Source organism: Balaenoptera ricei, chromosome 2, assembly GCF_028023285.1.
Source record: "Balaenoptera ricei isolate mBalRic1 chromosome 2, mBalRic1.hap2, whole genome shotgun sequence".
Taxonomy (NCBI): Eukaryota; Metazoa; Chordata; class Mammalia; order Artiodactyla; family Balaenopteridae; genus Balaenoptera; species Balaenoptera ricei.
The window spans coordinates 182,829,210-182,851,450 of record NC_082640.1 but is presented as its reverse complement, the minus strand read 5'-3'; the positions used below and the strand labels follow the sequence as shown (position 1 = coordinate 182,851,450).

Here is a 22,241-nt window from a genome sequence, read left to right as displayed (position 1 = left end):
AGGAGAGCTGGGGAAGGGGGTAGGAGTATTATTGTAAATAGGCAGGTCAGGGAACATCCCTTTAAGAAGGTGACATGTGAGTTGCAAGAAGTGAGGAACTTGGCCACGTAGGTATCTGGAGGATGAATATTCCAGGCAAAGGGAATCGTAGGTGCAAAGGTCCTGAGGTAGGAGAGTGCTTGGTAAGTTCAAGGAACAGCAGGGAGGTGGTGTGGCTGGAGCAGAGTGCTTGAGGGGAACCTGGTACACGATGAGGTCACCAAGATGGGGGGAAGATCGTGTACGGCCTTGTGGGCTGTTATCCAAACTTTTGCTTTGAGCTTGGTGAAGTGGGGGCTACTGGAGGGTTTTGAGCAGAACAGAGATGGGATCTGAATTGGGTTTTAAATGAATTGTCCTTGCTGCTGCAGAGCTGAGAGTAAACAGGTCAGGTGGGGGGCAGGGGTAGAAGCAGGGGCACCAGTGAGGGGGCTGTGAGTGGAGATGAGAAGTCAGACTCTGAATGTACATGAAGGTGGGTGGCGCCAAGGGGACCTGCTGATGGACTGGATGTGGGGTGTGAGACAGGGGTCAGGGATGACCCTGGGGCTTTTGGCCTGGGCCGCTGGAAGGTTGGACGGAGCTGCCACTCACTAAGGTGAGGAGGACTGAGAGGTGGCCTGGTGGGGGCAGCAGACACTGTTGCACCCACCCCCTACCCTTGTCCTTGCAGGTGGAGAGGCTTCCAAATGCCAGAACCCGAGTCTCTGCCCTGTGCTCTCTTGGCTCTGCCTGCAGGGGGAGTAGCTTGGAAATTCCAGCTCAACACCCCCCAGAGCAGCCCTCCATCAGTGACCCCCTCTCCCTCCACCTCATGGTGGGGTGGGGGGAGCCTGTGTTCCACCGGGTCCCAGAGTTCCCCAGGGGGTTGCATCTCAGTTGCCCCCAGAGGTAATTTGCTTTATTGACCTTCTGACCTTCTCTCTCCATCCAATCCCCAACTCCCACCAGGATCACCCCTCCCAAACTACTTACACTTCAATTCTTGTCTCAGGATCGGCTGCTGGGAACCAACCTGAGACAAGTGGATGAAACTGGGAGCCAGCCTTGGAGCTGTTAGGTGTGCGCTGCCCATCTAACACGGAAGGGAAGCAGGCAGGTAGGCACCTGAGGCTGCAGTTCAGGGAAGAGCTCCCAGCTAGAGATGTCAATGCGAGACTCCTCAGCAGAGAAGTGGTGTTGACAGACCGGGTTAGACCACAAGGGGTGGGTGTAGACAGGGAAGAGGCCCCAAGAGTGAGCCACTGTTGGGGGTACAGGCAGTAAAGGGACAACCAGCCAGGAAGACTGGAGCAGGAGATGCAGGGGAGAGAGAGGGGGAAACCTGAGAAGAAAGGCTTCAAGGAGGAGGTAGGCATCCGCCCTGCCCCGAGCAGCGGAGGGGCTGGGCAAGATGGGGACCAAGTGCTGACCATGCGTCTAGCTCCACGGAGGTCACTGGGGCCTTGATCAAGTCCTGTTGGGTGGAGAGGTGGGGACCAGAGCCTGACGGGCGGTGGATTCAAGAGGAACAGGGGTCAGAGACAGGCAGGCTTCGGACGGGGGTGTTGCTGTGGGCGTGCAAAGCTGGGATAGTGGGGCGGCAGCTAGAGCGAATGAGGGGGAAGAGGTTTGTTTTACAGCCTATTACATAAAAATAGGAATGATGCAGAAGAGAAGGAAAAGTGATGACGGAGGAGAGGGGGCATTGCTGGAGTCTCAGAGCAGTGGGGGGGGGGGGCGGGCATCCTTGGCCAGGAGCACCGAGGTCCCAGGGGGCAGGGCACGTGGCTCAGGGCAGGCAAGGGGGCTGATGTGGCGGCAGAGCCCTGGAGGGAAGTTGTCTCAGGCTGTTCATTTGCTCAGGGAAGGAGGAGGCGAGAATAAAGGCTGAGCATGCGCTGGCTGGCGCGGGAGGTGAGGGACTGAGGGGAGAGCGGGCGAGCGGGGCCCGCGCTACGAAGCTCGGCGGGGCGCCGGGCAGCCACGCCCACTCGAGGTGAGTGGATTTGAACTTACACCGCCCCGCCTGCGGCAAGATGGACCGTGGACATCACACATGACTGGCTGTATTTCCAGAATAATCTAGTACCCATGGTCACTCCCCGAAGCTGCAGGAGTGGAGAGAATATTCTCAGTTTTGGGTCACCTGAGTGAGAACAGAGTCTGGACCCTTCTCACCTTCACAGGCCTGAGAGTCTCCACCCTAAGCACCGGAGTCCAGAGCCACCTGGGGAGGCAGGTGAGTGACACCTCAAGAAGGTCAAGGGCACGGAGTGGCGTGGGGTCCTCACTGCCATGCAAGAAAGGAGCCTACGACCCGTTCCTTCCTGTTCCTGCAGGGGGCGCTGGGGGAGGCGAAGGCAGGGCCCGAAGACCAGGGGTTAGAAACCATTAGATGCGGGATGATGGAAGGAGGGGATGGTAGACTCCTGGGATGGGGAGGGGCGGACCGAAGCCCACCTGGTGTGCCCCTGGTGGTAGACAGGATATGGCAGAGCAGCCCAGGGAGAGAGGAGAGGGCAAAAATCCCCCTCCCCTGCCTGGTCCCCAGCACACATAGTTTCCTATAACCCTGCGACTGGCACAGTGGGAACCCGAGGTTTCCTGTGGGCAGAGAAAGTCTGGCACAGCACTGGAGCAGAAGTCATCTGGAGAGCCCACACAGAGGGATGGCGGGAGCCCACGAGATGGCTGAGAGGTGGGCCACCCACTAGGAGTGAGGGTGAGGGTGAGGGGCCATGAAAGTGCCTCGCGCCAGAGGGATGGGGTGGTTGAGGGCTCAGCTGTGCACCCCAAGTCCACTGGATGCGCCACCCAGCAGAGCCAGCCGTGGGTCTCCACCATCACCGAGAACCACCCAGCAACTGCCAAACAGCCCCCAGGCCTGGCAACTCGGCAAGCAGGAGAGGGTGGAGAGAACCAACACGGCCCAGGAGTTTTGCAAAACTTATTACAAAAGAAATAAAAACTGAGAGAGAGACTTTTCATTGTCAAGTTTACATTCATCCCACACTACCAGGAGAGTGGGGGGCGATGAGGAAGCTCAGAGCAGTGACAGAGAAATACAGAAGCTACAAGTGTTTGTGTGGGATCTGAACATGGCGACTGAGTTTTCAGCTGTTACACGGATCGTTGCAGTAGGATGTTGTTTGTAATAAGCACACAGAAGCAGGGCACTCAGGGAGGGCATCTTGCTGGTGACTCTTGCAGAATAAAGAGGATGAAGAGTGGGGTTGTGAGAGCACAGCATCTGCCTCTTGCAGGGCAGAGGGTTCCTTGCCTGCAAGCTGGCAAAGCCCTAAAGCACACTACTGGAGACTCAATACGCATAGATTTCTTGTCAACCATGGTGTTGCCAGTCATGGTTTGGGGATCCAGGCTTTGAATGCCAAAGCATCTGACTTATGCTAAAAAGAGGTTCCAGAACTTTCATTTAGTGCAGTTTTGTATTTGACCACCAACCAATTTTTAATCCAAAATCTTTTTGTATATGCATTGTTCAGTTGACCTCCTTAGAATAAAGAGCCCGACCCCAATTATATTTCAGCCTCTTCTCACTCCTCCACCCAGCCACCCACCCACCTGTAGGTCACATGTAGATTTTGTGGTGTAAGACTTGAGGGAGAATTCAGGCATAAAAAGGAAAGATATATGGACACATGCTACCACATGGATGACCCTTGGAAACATTCTGCTAAGTGAAAGAAGCCAGACACAAAAGGTCACATATTGTATGAGTCCATTTATATGAAATGTCCAAAACAGGCAAACCTATACACACAGAAGGCACATAAGCGGTTGTCAGGGACTATGGGTGTTCCGGGGGCAATGAGGAGTGACAGCTAATGGTTATGGGGTTTCTTTTTGCAGTGATGAAAATGTGCTGGAACTAGCAGTGATGGTTGCATAACTCTGTCACTATACTAAAAAGCACTGTATTGTACATTTTAAAGGGGTAAATGTTATGGCATACATAATTTTATTTTTTTTAATGCAATTTAAAAAATTGATGTGGGGAGAGTAGCCAAGAGGAGCTTGATTTAAGTTCTCTCTTCTTAAGACACAGAGATTGGCTCAGGTCTGCAGTGTTTGAAGCACTTGGGTTTATGAGAAGGTCAAGTCATAAGGAGGTCTATCAGAATGAGCACAAAACTCATTCAGTTCCAAGCTCTTGACGGCTGACTTGAAAACCTGAAAGGGTGAGAGTGTACCTAACAGAACTGGCAGGAGACTTCCACCATCCACCTTGGATCAGAGTTTATCCAGGGTCTACTGAGCATGGACCAGGTGCTGCTGAGCTAGATGTCAGAGGCACAGCAGTGAACAAGACAGACACAGGCCTATGGGAGAGACAGACACTTAACAAGAGGTAGCACAAATAGTTACCCAATTACCATTCAGGTGACTTAGAGTTTATAAAATGAACAAAATATATTTGCGTGTGGGAGCAGGTAGGGCCTCCCTGACGAGTTGGCATTTAAGACAAGCCTAGAAGGCTGGGGGAAGAACCATCTAGATGGAGGGGAAGACACAGCTGCGAAGTAAGGGAAAAGGGTGGGAGAGGGCACCTGGGAGGAGAGAGAGCTGGCAGGGAGAACAGTTGCCTCCCTGTGTCCCCAGCTACAGAGATCTTTCCCGAACCCACCAAGCAGGGATTCAGGCTTCAAACGCCAGGGCATCCGGCTTGTGCTGGAGGTGGGTGCCTTCCAGAATGTTGGTGTCCTGAGGTTTTAAAAAGTGTGTCTAATACCCTTGTTTATTCATTCAGTCAACAAATATTTATTGAGCATCTGCAATGTCCCAGGCTCTGGGGATACACAAGTGAACACACAGTATCCCTGCCCTCCCAGGGCTCACATTCTAAAGGGGGAGACAGACAGTCAACAGGTGAACAGACAGTCAACAGGTGAAAAGAAGGTAACTTCAGGGATGATGGCCCCATAAGGAGTTTGGAGCTAGGAGGTGGGCTTTATACAGGGTGGATGGGGAACAGGAAGACCCGGGAGGAGGGATTCAGCCGGGGTGGGTGCATGCAGAAAGAACTGGAGGCAGCAGTGAGCAAGCAAGGGGTTAGAACAGTACAGAGTGGGTTCTGAGAGCTCAGCAGGGGCCTTGCTGGCCCCAGAGTAGATTTAATTTAGAATTAGAGTTAGTTCTAAGTGATGGGAAGCCTTTGGAGCACAGAAATGACGCGTCTGATTTAAGCTTCAGAAAGGTGAGCTTCTGGTGGAGTTGGGGGGAGGTAAGGTGAGTGCGGCGAGGGCCGAGGATGGAATGGAAGTACTAAGGAGAAGACAAAAAGGAGATACCAGGACAGAAATTTTAAAAAAAGAGGGGGGATGTGACCAAAGTACAGTGTATGACAACCCAGGTTGAGTGACCCCATCCAAGTCCCAAAGTTAAGAGCACCCACTTTAGAACCAGGCTGACCTGGGTTTAAATCTAGGCTTACCAACTGTGTGACCTTGGGCAGGTGACTTTGCCTCTGCGCGCCTCAGTCTCCTCGTCTGAACGATGGGGTAACAATAGCGCCTACCTAACAGGGTTGTCGCTGCCATCACGTTTTCGGGGCCCAGCAGAGCGCGGTGGGCGCCGAGCAGCTGCTGCGGCTGTGAGTAATTTGTTACTAAGAATAGTTAGCGCCCCTCTCCCTGCCGCCGTTTCCAAGCGGCCGCGCGCAATGGCAAGGCTGGACCCGATGCCGGCTTGGACGCGGTCCCCCGGCCCCCCATGCGAGAGCCCCATCCAGGCCCCCGCCCCCACCACCCGCTCACCTGGGCCGCGGCGGCCCGGGGATGTGCTCGTAGCGGCTGCGAGCGCGGTGCACGAAGGTGCAGCAGAGGCCGAAGACGACCAGGACGGCGCTGCCGAGCAGCATCAGCAGCCCGGGGCTCATGGCGCCGGGGCAGGCCAGGCCGGGGTCGGGGCCGGGCACGGAGGGGGCGGGAGGCCGCGAGCCGACTCAGCTGTCAGCGCCGCGCGCCGCCTCGGCCCCAGGCCTGGCGCGACCCAGCACCGCCCCCGCCCGTTCGGCTCCGCCCCCTCCGGCTCCGACCCCTCCCAGGAGCTCGGTCCCCGCCAACCACGTCTCCGCCTCCGGCTCCAGCTCTCGGGGCCAGCCCCGGATTCGCCCCGCCCATCCTGAAGCTCCGCCCTAACATCAACACTGTCTCCGCCCAGCTCCCAGGCCCCGCCCAGAGCATGTGATCTCCACCAATCACAACTCCACTTCTGGCTCAGCCCCCCCCAGCTCCGCCTTCTCTCCGCCTCCCAAGGCTCCCCCCACATCCCCTCAAGCTCCACCCCAACAGCAGCTCCGCCCAGAACGCGTTGTCCCTGGCAACCCTAATTCCTCCGCGCTTGCTGACCTGGCGGCGGCGCTAATCCTGCTGGCTGCTCAGCTCGGTTTGGCGCCCCCAGATAACGGCGTTTCTCCGCGCGCGTTCCTAGGCCCCTTCCTTTCTCCCTAAACCTTCCTGGAAACCCCATCCCAGCCTCCAAGTTTCTGTATCACGCCGACTATTCCCAAACCTCTCCCTGGAACCCCAACCTCCAAAGCTGGTTTCCCCTGCCCGGCCTGTCCACACGGGGCAGGTGAAGAGGACCCCGGGGACACAGGGAGGCCTATGCCTGCGAATGAAGAGCACACGGCTGCCACCCAGACCAAGGGGAAGCCCCATTGGGGGACCGCGGCCGCAACGTCCAAGGCGTTGACCCAAGACCGAAGGGTTGGAGTGGGTGAAAATCTGGTTACGGAAAGTCCCCTTCAAGCGCGAAAGCGAGAAATGTGCCCGGGGTGGCCAAAGGGTATTTTCGAACTACTAACGAAGACTTTCCTCCCTTCTATAACCTGCTTCTTCTTACCAATCCGGGTATGACAGAGAGGCCAGCTCTGGGCTTCTTACTTCCCAATTCTTAGACTCAGGAACAGCCCAAAAGGAAAGCAGTGGATGGGAAGGGCCAGGTGTGCCCCCTCCTAATCCAGATAAAGATCCTTACAGCCAGGGAGGAGGCGCCCAAAGAGTTTAGATGCTGCTGGGTTTCTGAGAAAAGGACATGCCCCTGGGCCAGAGTCCCAGAATCCTGAGAGGTTTGGGAAAAACAGAGAAGGCCTGTATACCTCCTTCCCAGGTACAGCCAGGGACAGTCCCCACCAGGGGCATGAGTGTTCGGGGCGTGTGGGCTATGGGGTGTCAGAGAGGGCCAAGCTTTAAGAGTGGGGTCCAGCACGGAGGAGACAGGATTTCTGCCCCCAGCACGGCAAGCTGGACATCCATTCCAGCTCGGGGGACGGGGCCCCATCCTAGGGGGAGCACCAGCCTCCCCCTAGGGCTGGGAGATGGTGGCTTGCCACGTTGCCCCCATGTGGTGGTGAGAAGCAGCCAGAGGCACACACTGGCTGGCCCTGAGGGGCAGGGGAGAGGGAGGCGGGGAGACCAGGACAGACCCTCCTAGGTTGTGAAACCTCCAGGGGTTGGGGGCAATTTGAAGGGAGGACACCAAACAATTGTTCCTTGAGGGCAGGACCAGATCTTAAACTGCTCTGGCCACAGTCTGGGGCAGGCATGGGACAGCCTCAGGGTACATTTGTCAGTGTGAACCTGTCCAACTAAGCTAGGGAGAGAAGTGGGCATTAATATTCTCTGGTGCATGGGTCAATAGCAGTGACCTCTGGCTCTGTCCCATCACCACCTCATCTGAGCCTCCCGGCTCTCGTGTGAGCATCAGGGAACGATGAAGACTGTACGCTGATGCTCCCAGGGGAAGCCCTCTGCCTGGACAGGCAGCATTGCAAGCCCCCAGCAGAGGGAGCTGCCTGGAAGCATGTGGCCAACCACCTGGCCCTTCGCTGGGAAGGTGTGGACAAGTGCTAGCCACTGTGGTAGCTATTGGCCACATGGCTTCCATACAGGAAGTGGTTTCCTAGGAGGAATCATTGCGGGAGATGCAGGCAGAAGCGATGGCTCTGAAGTGGCTGCCCTCACTTGAGTGGCCTGGCAGGGCATGGGCACAGTAACCCAGGGAAAGAGAAAGATCAGGCTCCTTGCTTCAGAGCTAACTCCCCCTCTGAATAAGGGACCCAGTCACGTAGCCAACTTGGAGATCATCTGGAAAGGAGTTGTTGACTGAAAAAAAATGTACAACCTAAAAGCTGGGAGTTATGTTTTATTTGGGGACATTGCTGAGGACTATAGCCTGGGAGACAGCCTCTCAGATAGCTCGGGAACTGTTCCAAAGAGGTCAGGGTGGAGCCAGGAAACACATATAGGAGTTTTTGCTGAAAATAAAAAACATGTAGTCAAACATCAAAAGATTACTGCTAATCACAAAAACCAGACATCTCAAGTTAATGATTTTAGTGCTGAAGATGTAAGAGTCTGGGCTCATTGAAATTATTCCTTAGACATGCATCTTAACTATCAGGGCCAGTATCCAGTTTTTCTCCATCTTGAATTCCCCTCAGGGCACATCGTAGGGGGTGGCTACAGTGGCTGATGGCTTGATGGCGGGCAACATTCATCGTTTACCAGGATGGCAGGCAACATTTTTTTGTCCGTAGTGTCAGGGGTGCCTTATGGGGTAGTTGTGAGGATTAAATGATTCTGCATACCTGAGGCATCTGGCATATAGTAAGTGATCAATAAAGGCTAGTTTTTAGCAGCGGGACCAGAAGACAGATGCCCCCACAAGAAGATGTGTGTTCTACATGTTAGCTGAAGGGGCTCATCTTCCTCCCATTTTGAGGATTTGTCCCTGGGTCATTCTCATGCTGGTCCCTCTACCTGGCATGCCCCTCCCACCCTGTCTTGCGCAGTTGGCAGCTGCCAATGTGGGCGCCAACAGCCTGCTACTGAGCTTTCTGTCCAGGAACAATACAGAACGTCCTGGGCATGTTTGTAAATGTTACCTCATTTTTCTTCCAATAATCCTGCTGGTTACTTCTGTTTTCCAATGAGGCTCAGAGAGGTTAAGTGACCTTGCCAAGGTCACACAGTCAAGGCTGGAACCCTAACATCCCAGGCGTTGTCTCCCAGCCAAGCATTTGCAAAGGGTAAACACAGGAATGCCTTGGGGAGCTGAAGGTTGCTCCCTAGCTTGGTTGCCTTCAGCCACTGACTGAAGCTGTCAGGGCTGTCAGGGACAGTGGGCCTTTCCTGTCATCAGAGGAGAAAGGTGGCCACCTAGGGCCCAGACCAGTTGAGGCTTGCCAGCGGGATGCAGGTGAACAGGGAACAAATGAGGCCCAGCCAGAGACCTGGAGTGTTGTTACCTGAGGCTGACACCATGGATGCAGTCCTAGGTGCTGGGCCACACCTGGGACATCCCTGCAGCGGTGGCTCCACGGGCTCCAGAACTAAGCTGTGTGGCGCTGGGCAGAGGCAGTCCCTCTCTGGGCAGGTTCTGAGAGATCACTCTAGCTGCTGACTGGAGGCCAGATTAGAGGCAGTGAGGGCAGAGGCCTATAGGGAGCAGGGGGAGCCTTGGCCCAGACTAGCCTCCATCCCCGGAGACTTTAGAGGACTCAGAGGCAGGATCAACGTCCCTGGGGACAGAGTCACTTGTGACTGCTCCCTTGGCTTGCCGAGGCTGGTGGTGGAGTGAAAGGAGCACTGCACAGGGAGTCTGCGCCTAACCCTGCCCCTCCCCGGGCCTGTGTCCCCATCTGCACAATGATGGGGCCCAACGAGGGGGACGCTGAATTCAGTGCTCTCGAGGTAGCACAGCGTGACAGCCCACAGCTGGGGCTCCAGAGCCAGGCTGCCTGGTTTCTAATATTGGCTGTGTGACATTTGACAAGTAACTAAGGCCCTCTGGGCCTCAGCTTCCACATCTGTAAAATGGGTGGGATGGTGACCCTAGCACCTACCTCGTAGAGTTACTACAAGGATTAAAGAGTGACTAATATGTAAAGCCTTTAGAACAGTGCCTGGCACAGTAAGTGCTCAGCCAATGTCAGCCACCTGCCCTTATTATTACTAGTAAAAGAGCAGTGTGTCTCTGTGAGCCTCCTCCTCAGGAGTCAGGCCGCAGCCTCAGCCTTATTTGGAGCCTGAGGGGTAATGGGAGGGGGAGCACCCTTCCTGCAACACTGACGGGCCAAGGCCAGCACTGCCCAGAGGAGTGATGGGGCCTGGGACCTCCCCCACTTGCCCCAACAAACAACAGTGACACTCAGGGCCCAGCGGAGGGCTGGACCACTCCCCCTTGACACTTGGGGAAAGTGCCACGGGCCCCACATGGTGGCCCCAGGCTGTGGGTGCTGAGGTGCAGTGGGAGGTGCCCACCTCCCAGGCCCCGCCTTGTGGCGTCATGTCCTCCAGGCCTTGGACTGAGGAAAGGGGCTCCACAGGGTGGGGAGGGGCAGGGAAGAGCACAGAGGAGACCTAGGAAGAGGAGGCAGAGGCTGCTGAAAGCCATACCCCACCTCCAAGCCAGAGGGGCCAACAGCCCTAGTCCTTCCGCTGAGCAGGGCCATGGTGCTGCCCTGCTCTGAGGGCCCCGAGGGCCACCCCGCCTTCCCTGGGCTCTAGTCTTAGCTCGGCCCCATCTGACCAAAGGCCTGGGACACTCAGCCTCCCGGGTTCATTTCCCCATCAGCACAGTGAGGAGTTTGGCCTGGATGGTCACCACGGGCCCTCCCAGCTCCTAACACTTCAGGATGTCCCAGCGACCTGCGAAGATGCCCGGTCAACCACCCCTGGGCAGTGGGAGGCGGCACAGCCACCTGCTTGGCAGAAGGGGCCCACGGGGGTCTCCATCAGCTATTTCCCAGCAAGGCTGGCAGCCTACAGCAGGCAGGGGCCCTGGGCCATGCTGAGACTTTCTGCGGGTATAGCCAGGGGGTTCAGTGGTTATACACCTGGCGGGTGCTAGGGCTAGCCAGCTCTTGTTCAAATTTGGCTTCCCCCTCCCTGGCTGGGTGATCTCAACTAAGATATCTAAGCTCTGTGCACCTCAGTTTCCTCATCTGTAAAAGGGGAGGAAGAGGGCTGTTGTGGGGATTGAATGACTTCAGGTATGCTGCACCGTTCTTAACGACGGTGCCCAGCACACAGGCCACACTCAGTGGCAGGGTTAATTGTGGTTTCCACGCGGGGCTCAGCAGGGTTAGAGGAGCCACAAGGGTCTGGGTCCCTCGCCCACCCCACTTAGGGCAGAGGTAGGGGGGAGTTCGAGAGGGCGACCCTAAAGCTTTTTTCTGCAGCCTCATACTCCACACTCAGCTTCAGCGAGCAGCTGGGAGACCCCGACAGGCTTCTGCCTGCACCATTTCCTCTGCCAGGCACACCACCCCTAGTGCCAGCTCAGGTCCCAGGACAACACCCAGGTTGGGTTGGGATGCCCCACCCAGAGCCCTCCCCCACTCCCCCGACACGGGCCATATCCGGTCCTCACTGCCCGGTGACCATCTATCTGCTTCCCCTCCCTGGCCCCCTATCAGAGGCGGAGCCCAGCCATACTTGATGCCCCTTGACCGGCCTGGCATGAGCCAAGGCTGAGGCCCTTAGTGGGCAAAGGAACTTCCACCTGTGAGCAGGACAGAGGCTGCAGGCCCAGCCCCCTTCTCCCACCCCCTCCCTCAGCTTCCAGGCAGGTGTGAGTCAGAGAAAAGAGGCAGGAAGGGGGTTTGTAAACAGTCACGCTGTTGGCACGGCACTGGGTGACAGAGCATCAGTGGTCTCACTGGGTCCATAGCCCGGTCGGCCCCCGGGGTTGGGCTGAGGAGGCAGAGGGTTCCCTGGGATTTCACTGAGCAGGGTAGGTGGGGAATGGAGATGGCAGAGGTGGCCCTGGCACAGGCTTGAAAGTGGAGAAGTCTGAAGCCTCACCAGCGACCGCGGTGCTTGGCGTGGCTGGGTCCGGCGTGATGCTGGGGCCCGGAAGGCTCCTCCCGGAAGCCATCAAGTGCTCCCTGCCAGCCCACCCTGGCACTCGCTTCCTCCTAGGCAGCCTGACCCTCGCTGGGGCAGCCGCAGCCCAGGGGTCACCCTGGACCCATCAGTCTGATGACTTCCCTTGGCCCTACTAGATGCCTTCGTGTTCTCTTCAGCAACTCTGACTGCCAGGCCACGGGTCCATGCCCTCTGGGCCACGTTCCTCAAGCCGTGCTCCAGCTGGTCTGGGGCCTTCCACTCCCCACCGTGGGCAGGGCAGGCCTGGTCCCTGCCCTCCACCCACCGGCTGTGCCTCTGTTAGTGCAGCGAGGGCATGTCCGCCCTTAAAGGGCAGCTGCCCTCAGTGCTCAGGGTTCTACCAGGCTGTGTTCCTGCTGCTGCTTGAGATGCTTGGAGGTAAGCAAAGAACACCTCAGGCTGCAACGACACACACCCACGGGGGCCACACGGATCCCAACACGTACTGCGGCTGCGTGTTTCAAAGACACGTGGGCAGGAACACACAAAGAACACGCGTGCATTGCTCGCACCGCATACGCATCCACAGGACAGCATTACAGACGGGCCACCCCTAGGCCACCCGCCACGTTCCCCTCCACCCTCGGACTCGGGCGCACGCACCAGGCGCGCACACGGTGGACGGGCTCCGGACGCACGATGGACAGCCAGGCCGGCCAGACAGACAGACGATGCTCGCCTACAGATGGGGGTCCTCGCGGCTGCACACGACGCCGGCGTCCTCCTGGTGGTCGCAGTTGTGGGAACCCAGGCCGGCGTGCGCGCACTCCAGCAGGTTGCGTTCACTGCCTGTGCAGCGCACGTCGTCCAGCAGGATGGGCAGCGTGTGACCCTCGCCGAACTCGGCACGCTTGGCGGCCCGCACGGCGTATGCGAAGCCCAGCTGGCGGCACACGACGGCAGCGCCCTTGGTGTCCCAGGCGTCATCGCACACGGTGCCCCAGCGTCCGCCCGCGAACACCTCCACGCGCCCGCGGCCTGGACTCAGGCCCGCGGGCCGCACCAGGCGCACGGCGCCGTTCGAGGGCTCGGGGACCTTGGTGCCCAGCCGTCCCCGCCGCCGCCCGCCGCCCCGACGGCGCCCGGGCCGCGGGGTGGGTCGTGACGGCCGCAGGGTGGGCGCGAGCGGAGTGGTCGTGGGGCGGCTGCGGCGGGGAGCCTTGGTGGGCGCGGGCGCCGTGGGCCGCGGGGTGCTCTCCATCCTCCGGATGAACTCTGCGCAGAGGAAGAGGCTGTGTTCGGAAGGACCCCGGCCGCCCCAGCCCAGCCCACGCGACCCCCCCCCCCCGGCTCTTCACTCCAGAATGCAGACCCCAGGGAAAGACGTCCTCGTTCTGCCCTCTACTCAGACCCTGAGGATGAGGTGCCCCAAGCGTGCTTCTTGGGTCACCCTGGCCTCACAAGGTGCCCACCTGGAGCTGAATGCCAGGTGCTTCTGCAGCCCTTCTGCACACCCTTGCTGGCAGCTGCTTCATGCCTCTGCTGCTGGGCCTCTCCCCATCCCCATCCCTCCTCCCCTTCTGGGAGTCCCCTGTCTGGCAGGGGAAGGACCCTCACACTGTGAATTCCTGAGCACAGTGGCAGGGAAGGAGTGTCTGGGAGAGCTTCTCTGAGCAAATGACGCTTTCTGGCTGCAATCTCTGGTTTAAGGGTGAGGAAGCTGAGGACAGCTGATGGTGGGGGGGACAAGGGGGTGCAAACTGCAGTGGGTGGAGGGCAGGCCCGCAGGATGGGAACCAGCCTGCCCGGGGCCCCTCTGCTCAGGTGAAGCGCTCCCCTCCAGGCTCCCAAGGCTGCTGGTCTCCCTGCCCATCACAGGGGGGCTGGTTAGGAGCTCTCTAGGTGCGGGGCTGTGGTCCACACTGACCCCCGCCCATTGACCCCTCCACGGGGACCTGGACTCATTAGGTGTCGGGGAGCTGCGGTGGGTGATTCCCTTTGTCCCTGCAGGACGTGGCCCTCACGCTTGGCCCAGGTCAGCCATAGGGCTAAACGTCACTCCACATCAGACACTCTGCCAGGCACTGCCTCCCTCAGGGGAGGTGGAAACCCCAAAGTGCTCGGTTACTATGGGCAGGGATCCCGGGGCCACCGGCCAGTCTCACTTGGAAAACCACTGAGATGCGGGCTGAGAAAGGGCCTGGATACAAGACCAGGTGCAGGCTGGGGCCAGAACATGGGCCAGACGCTCCCCCAACCTGCACCCTGGCCCCCACTCCACCCGCAGGGAAGGACTTCCAGCTCCCAGGGCTCTTGCTTCTCCGGCTGCCTTCACTACCCAGGCTGCCCTTCCCCGACCTCTGCAATGCACTTTCCTCTCCATCCAGGCTCAACCCTCAGCCTCCAGGACCTTCCCAACCCGCCCCCTCCACCCCCAGCTCTGCACTGCTCTGGGTCCCCATGGCGCCCAGCACAACTTCTGTCACGGGGCCTGGGACACTAAGTGACCCCTCTGTCTGCCCCAGCCAGGACCGGGCCTGGTCTGACTTCTTCTGTGGCCCCAGCATCCAGCACAGAGCGGGTAACTAACAGAAATGCAGAAACTGCTGAATGAGTGAATGGAAAACTCTGCCAAGGCCCCAGACCAACTGCAGCTGGAAGCAAATTCCCCAAACACCCAGCTTCCCCAGCCTTCCTCTTGCTGGCGGGGCACCCCTTCCTCAGGGCCGGGTACCCCCCCACCCACCCAACCTCCCCCTCTTCCTGCCCCCCACCCCAGTCTGCCAGCTGGAGCCCTGCTGGGCACACTCAGCCCACTGAAGTATTTCCTTTGGCCCACGGGGCGGTTTTGAAAATTGTGAACTAGTTGCCAATATTTTCAAATCGGGAGAGTGTACAATAACAACCCAAGAAGGCAGGGACCATATCTGCTTGCTCAGCATTACAGCCCCAGTATGAAGCACATATATGTGGTGGATGGATGGATGGATGGATGGTCTGCTTGTCTTGAGAACTGGAAGATCTGACAACACTGGCTCTCTCTCTGTTCCCACCTAGCTTGGACCCAGTGGAACAGCCCTCTCCTCGGGCCATACCCTCTTCAGATGGCCCCAGATCCCATGGGTGGTCATTGTGGCTTTGCCTGGCCCTCGGCTCATGAGGATTTGTACCCCTCTCTCCCCACCAAGCTCGTCAAAACAGAACCATCATGGAGCAGACCCAGCCCAAATGCTCCCCTAGGTGCCCTTGCGCCTAGAATAACTCATTCCAATCTTGCTCACATATAGATATACCCTCTTGCTCTGTTCCTCCCGAGAACTCCGAGTGAACCTTGCCTGGGGCCAGCTATTTCTCCCTTTGCCATGCTCGTTGTGAGGCCTGCAGCCCCTGGGAGCCACCCACCGTGGCCTGGGTCTGGCAGACACTGCATGAGTGGAAGGGGGTTTAAGCAGTTCCACCCGCTCCTAGTATCTCCTGTGTACGGGGCCCAGGACTGGGCATGGGGGCCAAGGAAGGGCATCCAGGCCCAGCTGGGAGCATCCACATCTGGAAGAGGGGCAGCGGGTGTGGGCTGCAGGAACTCCCACTGTGTCCCCAGCTTGGTGGACACTTACCTTCTTTGGGCACGAAGTGGATGAGGCGGCTCCGGACCTTCACCTGGGCGGGTTGGATCTGACACTTGCCGGGTGGTGCCCGTCTGCCGACACACAAGAGGTCGTGAGTCCCACCCTGGGAGCCCGCCCTGAGCATGTCCCTCCGACATCACCTGCCCCCTGAAGCCAGGCAGGAAGGGAAAGGGCCGGTGTGCGTTCAGGCCTGGCCACGTGTGGGTGGTAACAACAGTGGCCGCTTATGGAGCAGTGTCCCTGCTGCTCTACGCCTCCCAGACCCCAAGAGTCCAACCCCGGGACAGGAACCCCCCATAACGGACTGCCAAGTGCCCGCTCAGCCTCTGCCTGAAGAGCAGGAGGGCCGGTGGCCGCTTCTAATTCACAGCATGAAGCGTCCTTGGGATGTGATCAAATGTCACAGTCCTTCTCCCCAGCCTGCCGGTCCAACTCCTGTAACTGTCACCACAGCCCCATTCCTGCACTTTACCCTGGTCCCCATTCCCCACAGCCTCTGAGGAGGGTTTCTCTCTGCCCCTCTGGTTCTGGGATTTCTGGTGATACAGAATCAAAGGGAAAGGTTAAGTTGATCTAAAGAATAAAGTGGGGAGAGAGAGAAAGCCTCGGGGCTGGCAGCAGAGCTGAGGGCTCTGGGGGCCTTGGAGTGCGAGGCTGGAGAGGACTGGGAGAGAACAGAGCCTGAGAAGGGTTGCCAGGGCTATGAATTGGGTCTCCTTGGACATCTTTGAGGGGCACAAGTAAGGAATGGAATCCCATTTTAATGAGCTTCTGGCCGTTGATCTGTGAGTCTTTGAATGGGACCGACCCTATTCTGGGACCAACCCACGTGGGTCCAAGACTTCAATGGGTCCCAAGAGCACGAGGGGAAAGCCCAAGGGCTGAAGCAGCCACGTGACCTGGGGTGGCTTTCAGACAGCCCTGGCAAAAGAGGGAAACCGAGGAGGGACGTGGGCCATTCCCCCCAGAGGCTGAAACACAGCCCAGCTCACACCCTTCTCCAAGCTGCAGAAAGCGTGGGTTTTCTGGCTGCTTTGAACTCCACATAATAGCCACACGCTTCAGACCGACCCAGCCGGGTTTTGTTCCTTAAGGAAATTACATAAAAATTTTTGTCTTGCCAAAGGGTAGGAGATACACCAAAAAATGCCACAGTGGTTATGTTTGGGTGGCAACGGATGACCCCACCCTACCCCCTCTGCTTCCCATTTCTTCATTTTCCAAATGTTCTGGAATGGCGCCCCTCTGCAATATGTTGTGGATGCACAAAATTACATGGATTCCAAAAGAGAAAAATGAAAAAAGGGATGAGAAGGGTCACGGAGGGAGGGAGGGAACGGGGGTCTAGCCCGTTGCTGGCTCCTCCCACCCACGAGACCTTGAGCAGAAATCCCTAAGCCTCGGGTTCCCTCTGTTGCGCGGGGGCCATGAGCCCAGAAGGATACTGCACAGACTAAAGGAAACAGTGGGTCTCAGGCAGCATCTGGCATGAATTAGGTGATATTTCCTTAGAGAAGCACTTTTTTTTCAAAAACTGGAAATAACCTAAATGTCCAAGGGATGGATCAGGCAATCATGGTGCAGTGACTCAACAGAAAATTACGCCGCCATCAAAAAGGAGCCTTCTGAGGGTAATGTTGCAACGTGGAAATGTTTATACAAAGTAAGGATAGACCTACAAAGAAAAATGCAAAGTTTGCCTGTGTTGCTCCACAACGACATAAATCCAAAGAGGGCCGAGACCTCGGGGAGAGGAAAGGAGCAAGCACTTATGTTTTTCTTGATAAATAGTTATGTCAGTAATTAATAGCTTTGTGCTGTCAACAAAAAAGTGTTGGTAAACAAGGAATGTCTGAGAAGCTGTCACAGACTAGAGGAAGCTAACAGGACATGATGACTAAATGCAGTGTGGGATTCTGTATGGGATCCCGGAGAAAAGGACACTAGGGAAAAACAAGAGACATCCTTTTGTTTTTAAAGTATGGAGTTACCTCAATTAAAAAAAAAAAAAAAGTGTGGCATTTAATGAATAGTAATGTACCAATATTGGTTCATTAATTGTGACAAATGTACCATGATAATGTAAGACGTTAATAATAGGGAAAACTGGGTGAGGGGTATATGGGAAACTCTGTACTATCTCTGCAACTTGTCTGTAAATCTAAAACTGTTCTAAACTTTAAAAAAAGAATTTAAAAAAGTGTGATGGTGGGGCCCATATTTATGGGCCCCCACTGGTATCTTTGGCGCCCTCCTAGCATGAATAGAACTGGACTTTGAGGCTGGCAGATCGGTTTTGAATCCTAGATCTGCCCCTCACCAGCAGTATGAACTTAGCTAGTCACTTCCACTCTCTGGGCCTCAGTTTTCTCATCTGAAAAATGGGCATATTAACCACAACCACCTTAAGGAGTGGTAGAGAGGGGAAATGAAGTAATGGAGGGGAGGGCTCCTGGCAGACAGTAGGAGCTGAGGCCATGATGTGGGTGGGGTGGGGGGGGACTCACCTGGAGGGGTCGATCATTTTGTAGACAACCCCACGTGCCACTGTGGCACTCGGCACGCCCGTTGACATGAAGTACAGCTCCCCTTGGACAAGAAACGAGGCAAGAAGTGAGAACACTGCCTGGAATACCATCCCGGCCAGCCCCACGGCCCCACCTCAGTTCTGAGGTGCACCCCAACCTCAGTGAGCCAGGAGGAGAGATGCTGCAGGTCAGTGTAACTCTCCAGTCCCCAGAACTGGAAACCGAGGCTGAGAAAGGCGTCCAGATGTGCCCAGGGACCTCTGCAGCACAGCCTCCCGGGCTGCCGGCTGCTCTGCCCGGACCCTCCCAGGCTCTGACCTCTGGACTCTTGTCTCCTCCCTGGTGACCCAGCCCCACCCCTGGTCCCTGCCTGGGTTTCATGCCCAGGACCTCACACCTCTGAGCACCAATGGAGGTCCACAGCCCAGCTCCCCACTGACTGCTTACTGATGACTCAGTTTCCTCATCCCCAAAATGGGCCTGCCTCACAGGGCTGTTGTGAGGATGAAAAGAGCATATAGGAGATGCTCCATCAGTGTTAACTATTATTGCTGTTGTTACTGTCATCGTTGCCCAGGGTCCAGGTCCTGCCAAGTCCTTGGGGACACGGTCTCTCTCCACTGACCAGCAGGCACCTCCCAGGCAAGTAGCAGGGGCAGAAGAGTTCGTGCTTGGGGAGCCTCTAGTGTGAATCCCAGCCCCTGCACTTGGCCCCATGTGAGCTCCAGCAGCTCCGGGACAGCCCCACTCAGAGCCTCTGTTTGTAGAAATGGAATCATGAGCACCTGGTGCCACGGATGCTCTCAGGGAAACTGAGTTCTCTGCTCTCTCCCCACCCCCATCCTGCCCCCTGGCCCTTGTTGCCACAGGTACCCATGCCCAGGAATTAAGCTTCATTATTCTCAGCTTCCAGATGAGAAAACAGAGGCTCAGAGAGGTCAAGTGACTTGCCCAAAGTCACGCAACTGGTGAATGGTTAAGCAGGCCTGGAACTCAGAAACATCTGCTGTCCCCAAGCCCACGCTAATGTAGGAGACGTGGTAGCTGGGAGGCCCAGACACAGGCCACATGTGGCTCAATGTGATGGTTCAGCCATGCTAATACCTTCCGTCCTTGTAAGAGGCAGTGGAGAGCTCTCCCAAGGATGGGGGCGGGGGTGGTTTCCCCAAGGAGAGGCCAATACAGACAGTGAGAAGGGAGCTTGAAGGAAAGTATGTCCCTGGTGACTGGTGCAGTCAGGGAGGGCTGCATGAGGGAGGTGTTTGAGAATCAAGGCCCAGGAAACCTGGGGAATTCTGGAAGGGGAAGACACTTGAGAGGTGACCTGTGCAACTGGGGTAGACCAGCTGTGGTGAGGAGCTGGGGGCTGGGGAGGGCAGGATGCTGAGTGGTCAATGGCCCCTGACCTCCCTCCAGGAGCACCAGCCCTGCCTTGGCGGGTGGTGGGAGCGGGGGTGGGGGGCAAGTTGGTGGGGGGAGGAATAGGTCCACAAGGTGTGATGCACCCCGTGGGAGGGAGCAGGGCCCCTGGCAAGCAGGTCCCTGCTGGAGAGTCCATAGGCACAGCTATGAATTTGCATGTGGCTTTGAGCCTTAATTCCCTTTCTGGGCTTCTTTCTGTAGAGAAGCCCTTGGGAGCGGCCACTGTCTCCTCCCTGGCTGTGCAGCCCTCCTTGACCCTATGCTCCAGGCGCTGGAGCACCTCGGAGCTCCCCGCACATGCTGCTCCCTTGGCCTGGATGCCCTTCTCCATTGTCTGCCTTTGCCTGACCAAGCTTGAGCTTGAGGTCCTGCTCTGGGAGGCCTCCAGGGGCCAGGCCATGTCCAGTGCCCCCCACCCCACAACCAGGCAGGAAAAGTCAGCCTCAGTTTCCCCATCTGTAAAGTGACAGCATTGGACCGGGCGCACCCCAAGGCCCCATCCAGCCTTCATCTGCGGGAAGCTCCCAACCCCGTGCACGGGCAGGGAGCCCCCATGGCACTGCTAAGCCCTGCCCAGGGCCACACTACCCTCCTGGTGTCTGCGGTATGGACTGTCCCTGGAGGACACTGGGCCAGCAGAGGTCCTTGTTTTGCAATTTGCACGTGTCAGAAGATCAAGCAGAGAGGCAGAGGCCAGAGGGAGCTGGGAGAGGTTTGCTGGCATCAGCCCCCCAGGTCTCTGTGCCTTCCGGGGCCACCTGCCCAACTCACCAACATGCTACCCCTGGGCTGTCTGTCTTTGAGGGGCCTCCTCCTGGCTGTCCATCCCTTGGTGTCACTCAGAGGGCTGAGGAAGGGCCCCCTGGGAACTGCGCTTTCCAGGCCCTCCTCTGGGTCTGGGCTCTGGAGGGGGAGGAGGGTGGGGGGAGGGCATCCCCCTCTTCCAAAACATGTTAACCCCCTAACGACCAAAAGAAATGGCTTTCAAGGGCCCAGTGGGCTCAGGGAGGGTGGTGGGGTCTGAGGCTGCCCTTTTGAAAATTTAGACTCTGACGGGTATCGGCTCAACAAAGGTTTCCCAGACTCAGGCCTGGGGGCTCTGGGCACTGGGCCCTGCAGGGGACACCTCTCGAAAGGCCCCTGGGAAGGCGTTGCCTAGTAACCTGGCCAAGCATCCACCAGGCCCCACTGGGGGCCCCTCAGCTTTTGTCCAGGGACAATCCGGGGCCAAGGACAAAGGCGGGATCCAGCCTCCATGGTCCTTCTTCCTCTCCCCTCCCCCTCTGTTCCTTGCATTGAAAACACGAGTGCCTGAATGGGGGACCCACTAACAGGCAAGAAAGCGGTGCCCACCACTTTCTGAAGACAATGCGGCTTCATTTATAGGCCCCGATACATTTGCCATCAGGAACCCAGGGAGCTGGAGGTCCCCAGGGAGGCACTCTCCCCCCACCTGCCTGCATTTCCACCATCGCAGATCCTTTCCTGGTCCCATAACTGCCCTGGACTCTTACCTGTGGGGTCACGCTATCCCTCCTAGCAACCCTGCCCAGGGTGAGAGTTGGGGAAAGGGAAGGACGGGGACCACTGCTCCCATCTTCCAGATAAGGAAATGGAAGCTCAGATGAGTGATAACTGACACCGAAGCAAGGCTCAAGCCCTCTGAACACGTCACTCTCCAGCCAGAAGGTGATTTCAGGCCTGAGATGCCAGCCCTCGAATCCCAGGCCAGAAGGACCCATGGGGTGGGGCACAGTCCCAGGCATGGGCAGCCTGGATGGAGAGGCCTCAGGAGCGCTCACCGGCCTCGTCCTCCGCGAAGGAGATGATGTGCGGATAGTAGTTGTTGATGAGGCCCGGGAACGCACAGGTCTGGCCACGGCCCATGCAGATCTCATTGTACCGCCACTGGCCTGTCCCCAGGTTCTCTCGGAGGGACATCAGACGCCTGCAAAGGAGGATGGGCTGTGGGGTCATGCCTGGCCGGGTGCCCGAGGGAACACCACCCACCAGTCCATCCATCCAATCATCTATTATCCATGCAACCAGGACCATACATAACTTGCAGGGTCCAGTGCAAAGTGAGCATTCAGGGCCCCTTGTTCAAAAAGTACTAAAAATTTCAAGACAGTAACAGCAGAGCATTAAACCAAGCATGGGCGCTTCTGAGACGGAGCCCCGTGTAAGCGCACAGGCTGCACAGCCATGAAGCCGGACTCACGTGCAGTCTTTACTGAACACCTGCTACGTACCAGGAGAAGCACAGGTGTGAACAAGACCAGCTTGGTTCCTGCCCCCTCAGCTCAACCCCACCTGCTGACCAGCAGGAGGCAGTCAGGAGCTGACTTCCAGTTCAGAAGCCTCCAAGGCTGGTGCCCAGGAGTTTCCACATACTTTGGAGCTGCCTCCGCTTCGGAGCATGAAATGGAGAATTTGACATCTTCAGAAAATGTTGATCTTGTCTCTTACTCCCTTCTATGCCTGTCAATCACCTATTGATACTTTCAGGCCCTGCTCGGTCATCCCCTCCTCTGGGAAGCCCTCCTGACTGCCCCTGTGCTGGGCTTCCCCAGCACTGCTCACAGGCTCTCTGAGGCCGGACTCGAGTGGACCGAGTGTGGGTCTGTCTCCCTGACTTGGGTACGAGGTACTCTTCAACTCTGTTGCTTTGGCCCTGGCACGAAGCCTGACCCAGCAGAGGGGTTTGGGAAATGTTGGCAAAATTCATTGAATTTCTGTGTTCAGGTGGCTTGGGCACTCCTGGGGGACGGCAGAAGGGAAAAAGGAGA

General features: G+C 57.3%; 2 protein-coding genes across 3 annotated transcripts in view; both read right to left on the bottom strand.

The window, feature by feature from the left end:
• The window catches only part of LOC132360766 (cholesterol 24-hydroxylase), a 32,557-nt gene extending 26,636 nt beyond the window's left edge, over nt 1-5,921 (bottom strand). The window contains exon 1 of the mRNA XM_059915863.1: nt 5,796-5,921. Coding sequence (XP_059771846.1) covers nt 5,796-5,917 — 122 coding nt within the window. The 5' untranslated portion in view covers nt 5,918-5,921. The remainder of the gene's footprint in view (nt 1-5,795) is intronic.
• Nucleotides 5,922-8,180: 2,259 nt separating this feature from the next.
• Nucleotides 8,181-22,241, bottom strand: part of HHIPL1 (HHIP like 1) — a 29,050-nt gene continuing 14,989 nt past the window's right edge. The window contains exons 6-10 of one of the 2 annotated variants that reach the window (XR_009500994.1): nt 21,255-21,400; nt 18,010-18,091; nt 15,491-15,573; nt 12,540-13,151; nt 8,181-8,299 (exon numbers count right to left, since the gene is read on the bottom strand). Coding sequence is in view for 1 of the 2 variants with exons in the window: in XM_059914979.1 (XP_059770962.1) it covers nt 12,616-13,151; nt 15,491-15,573; nt 18,010-18,091; nt 21,255-21,400 (847 nt within the window). In the remaining variant the exon portion in view is untranslated. Of the gene's footprint in view, nt 8,300-11,646; nt 13,152-15,490; nt 15,574-18,009; nt 18,092-21,254; nt 21,401-22,241 lie in introns of those variants that run through there. The other variant, XM_059914979.1, reaches the window with a different exon arrangement.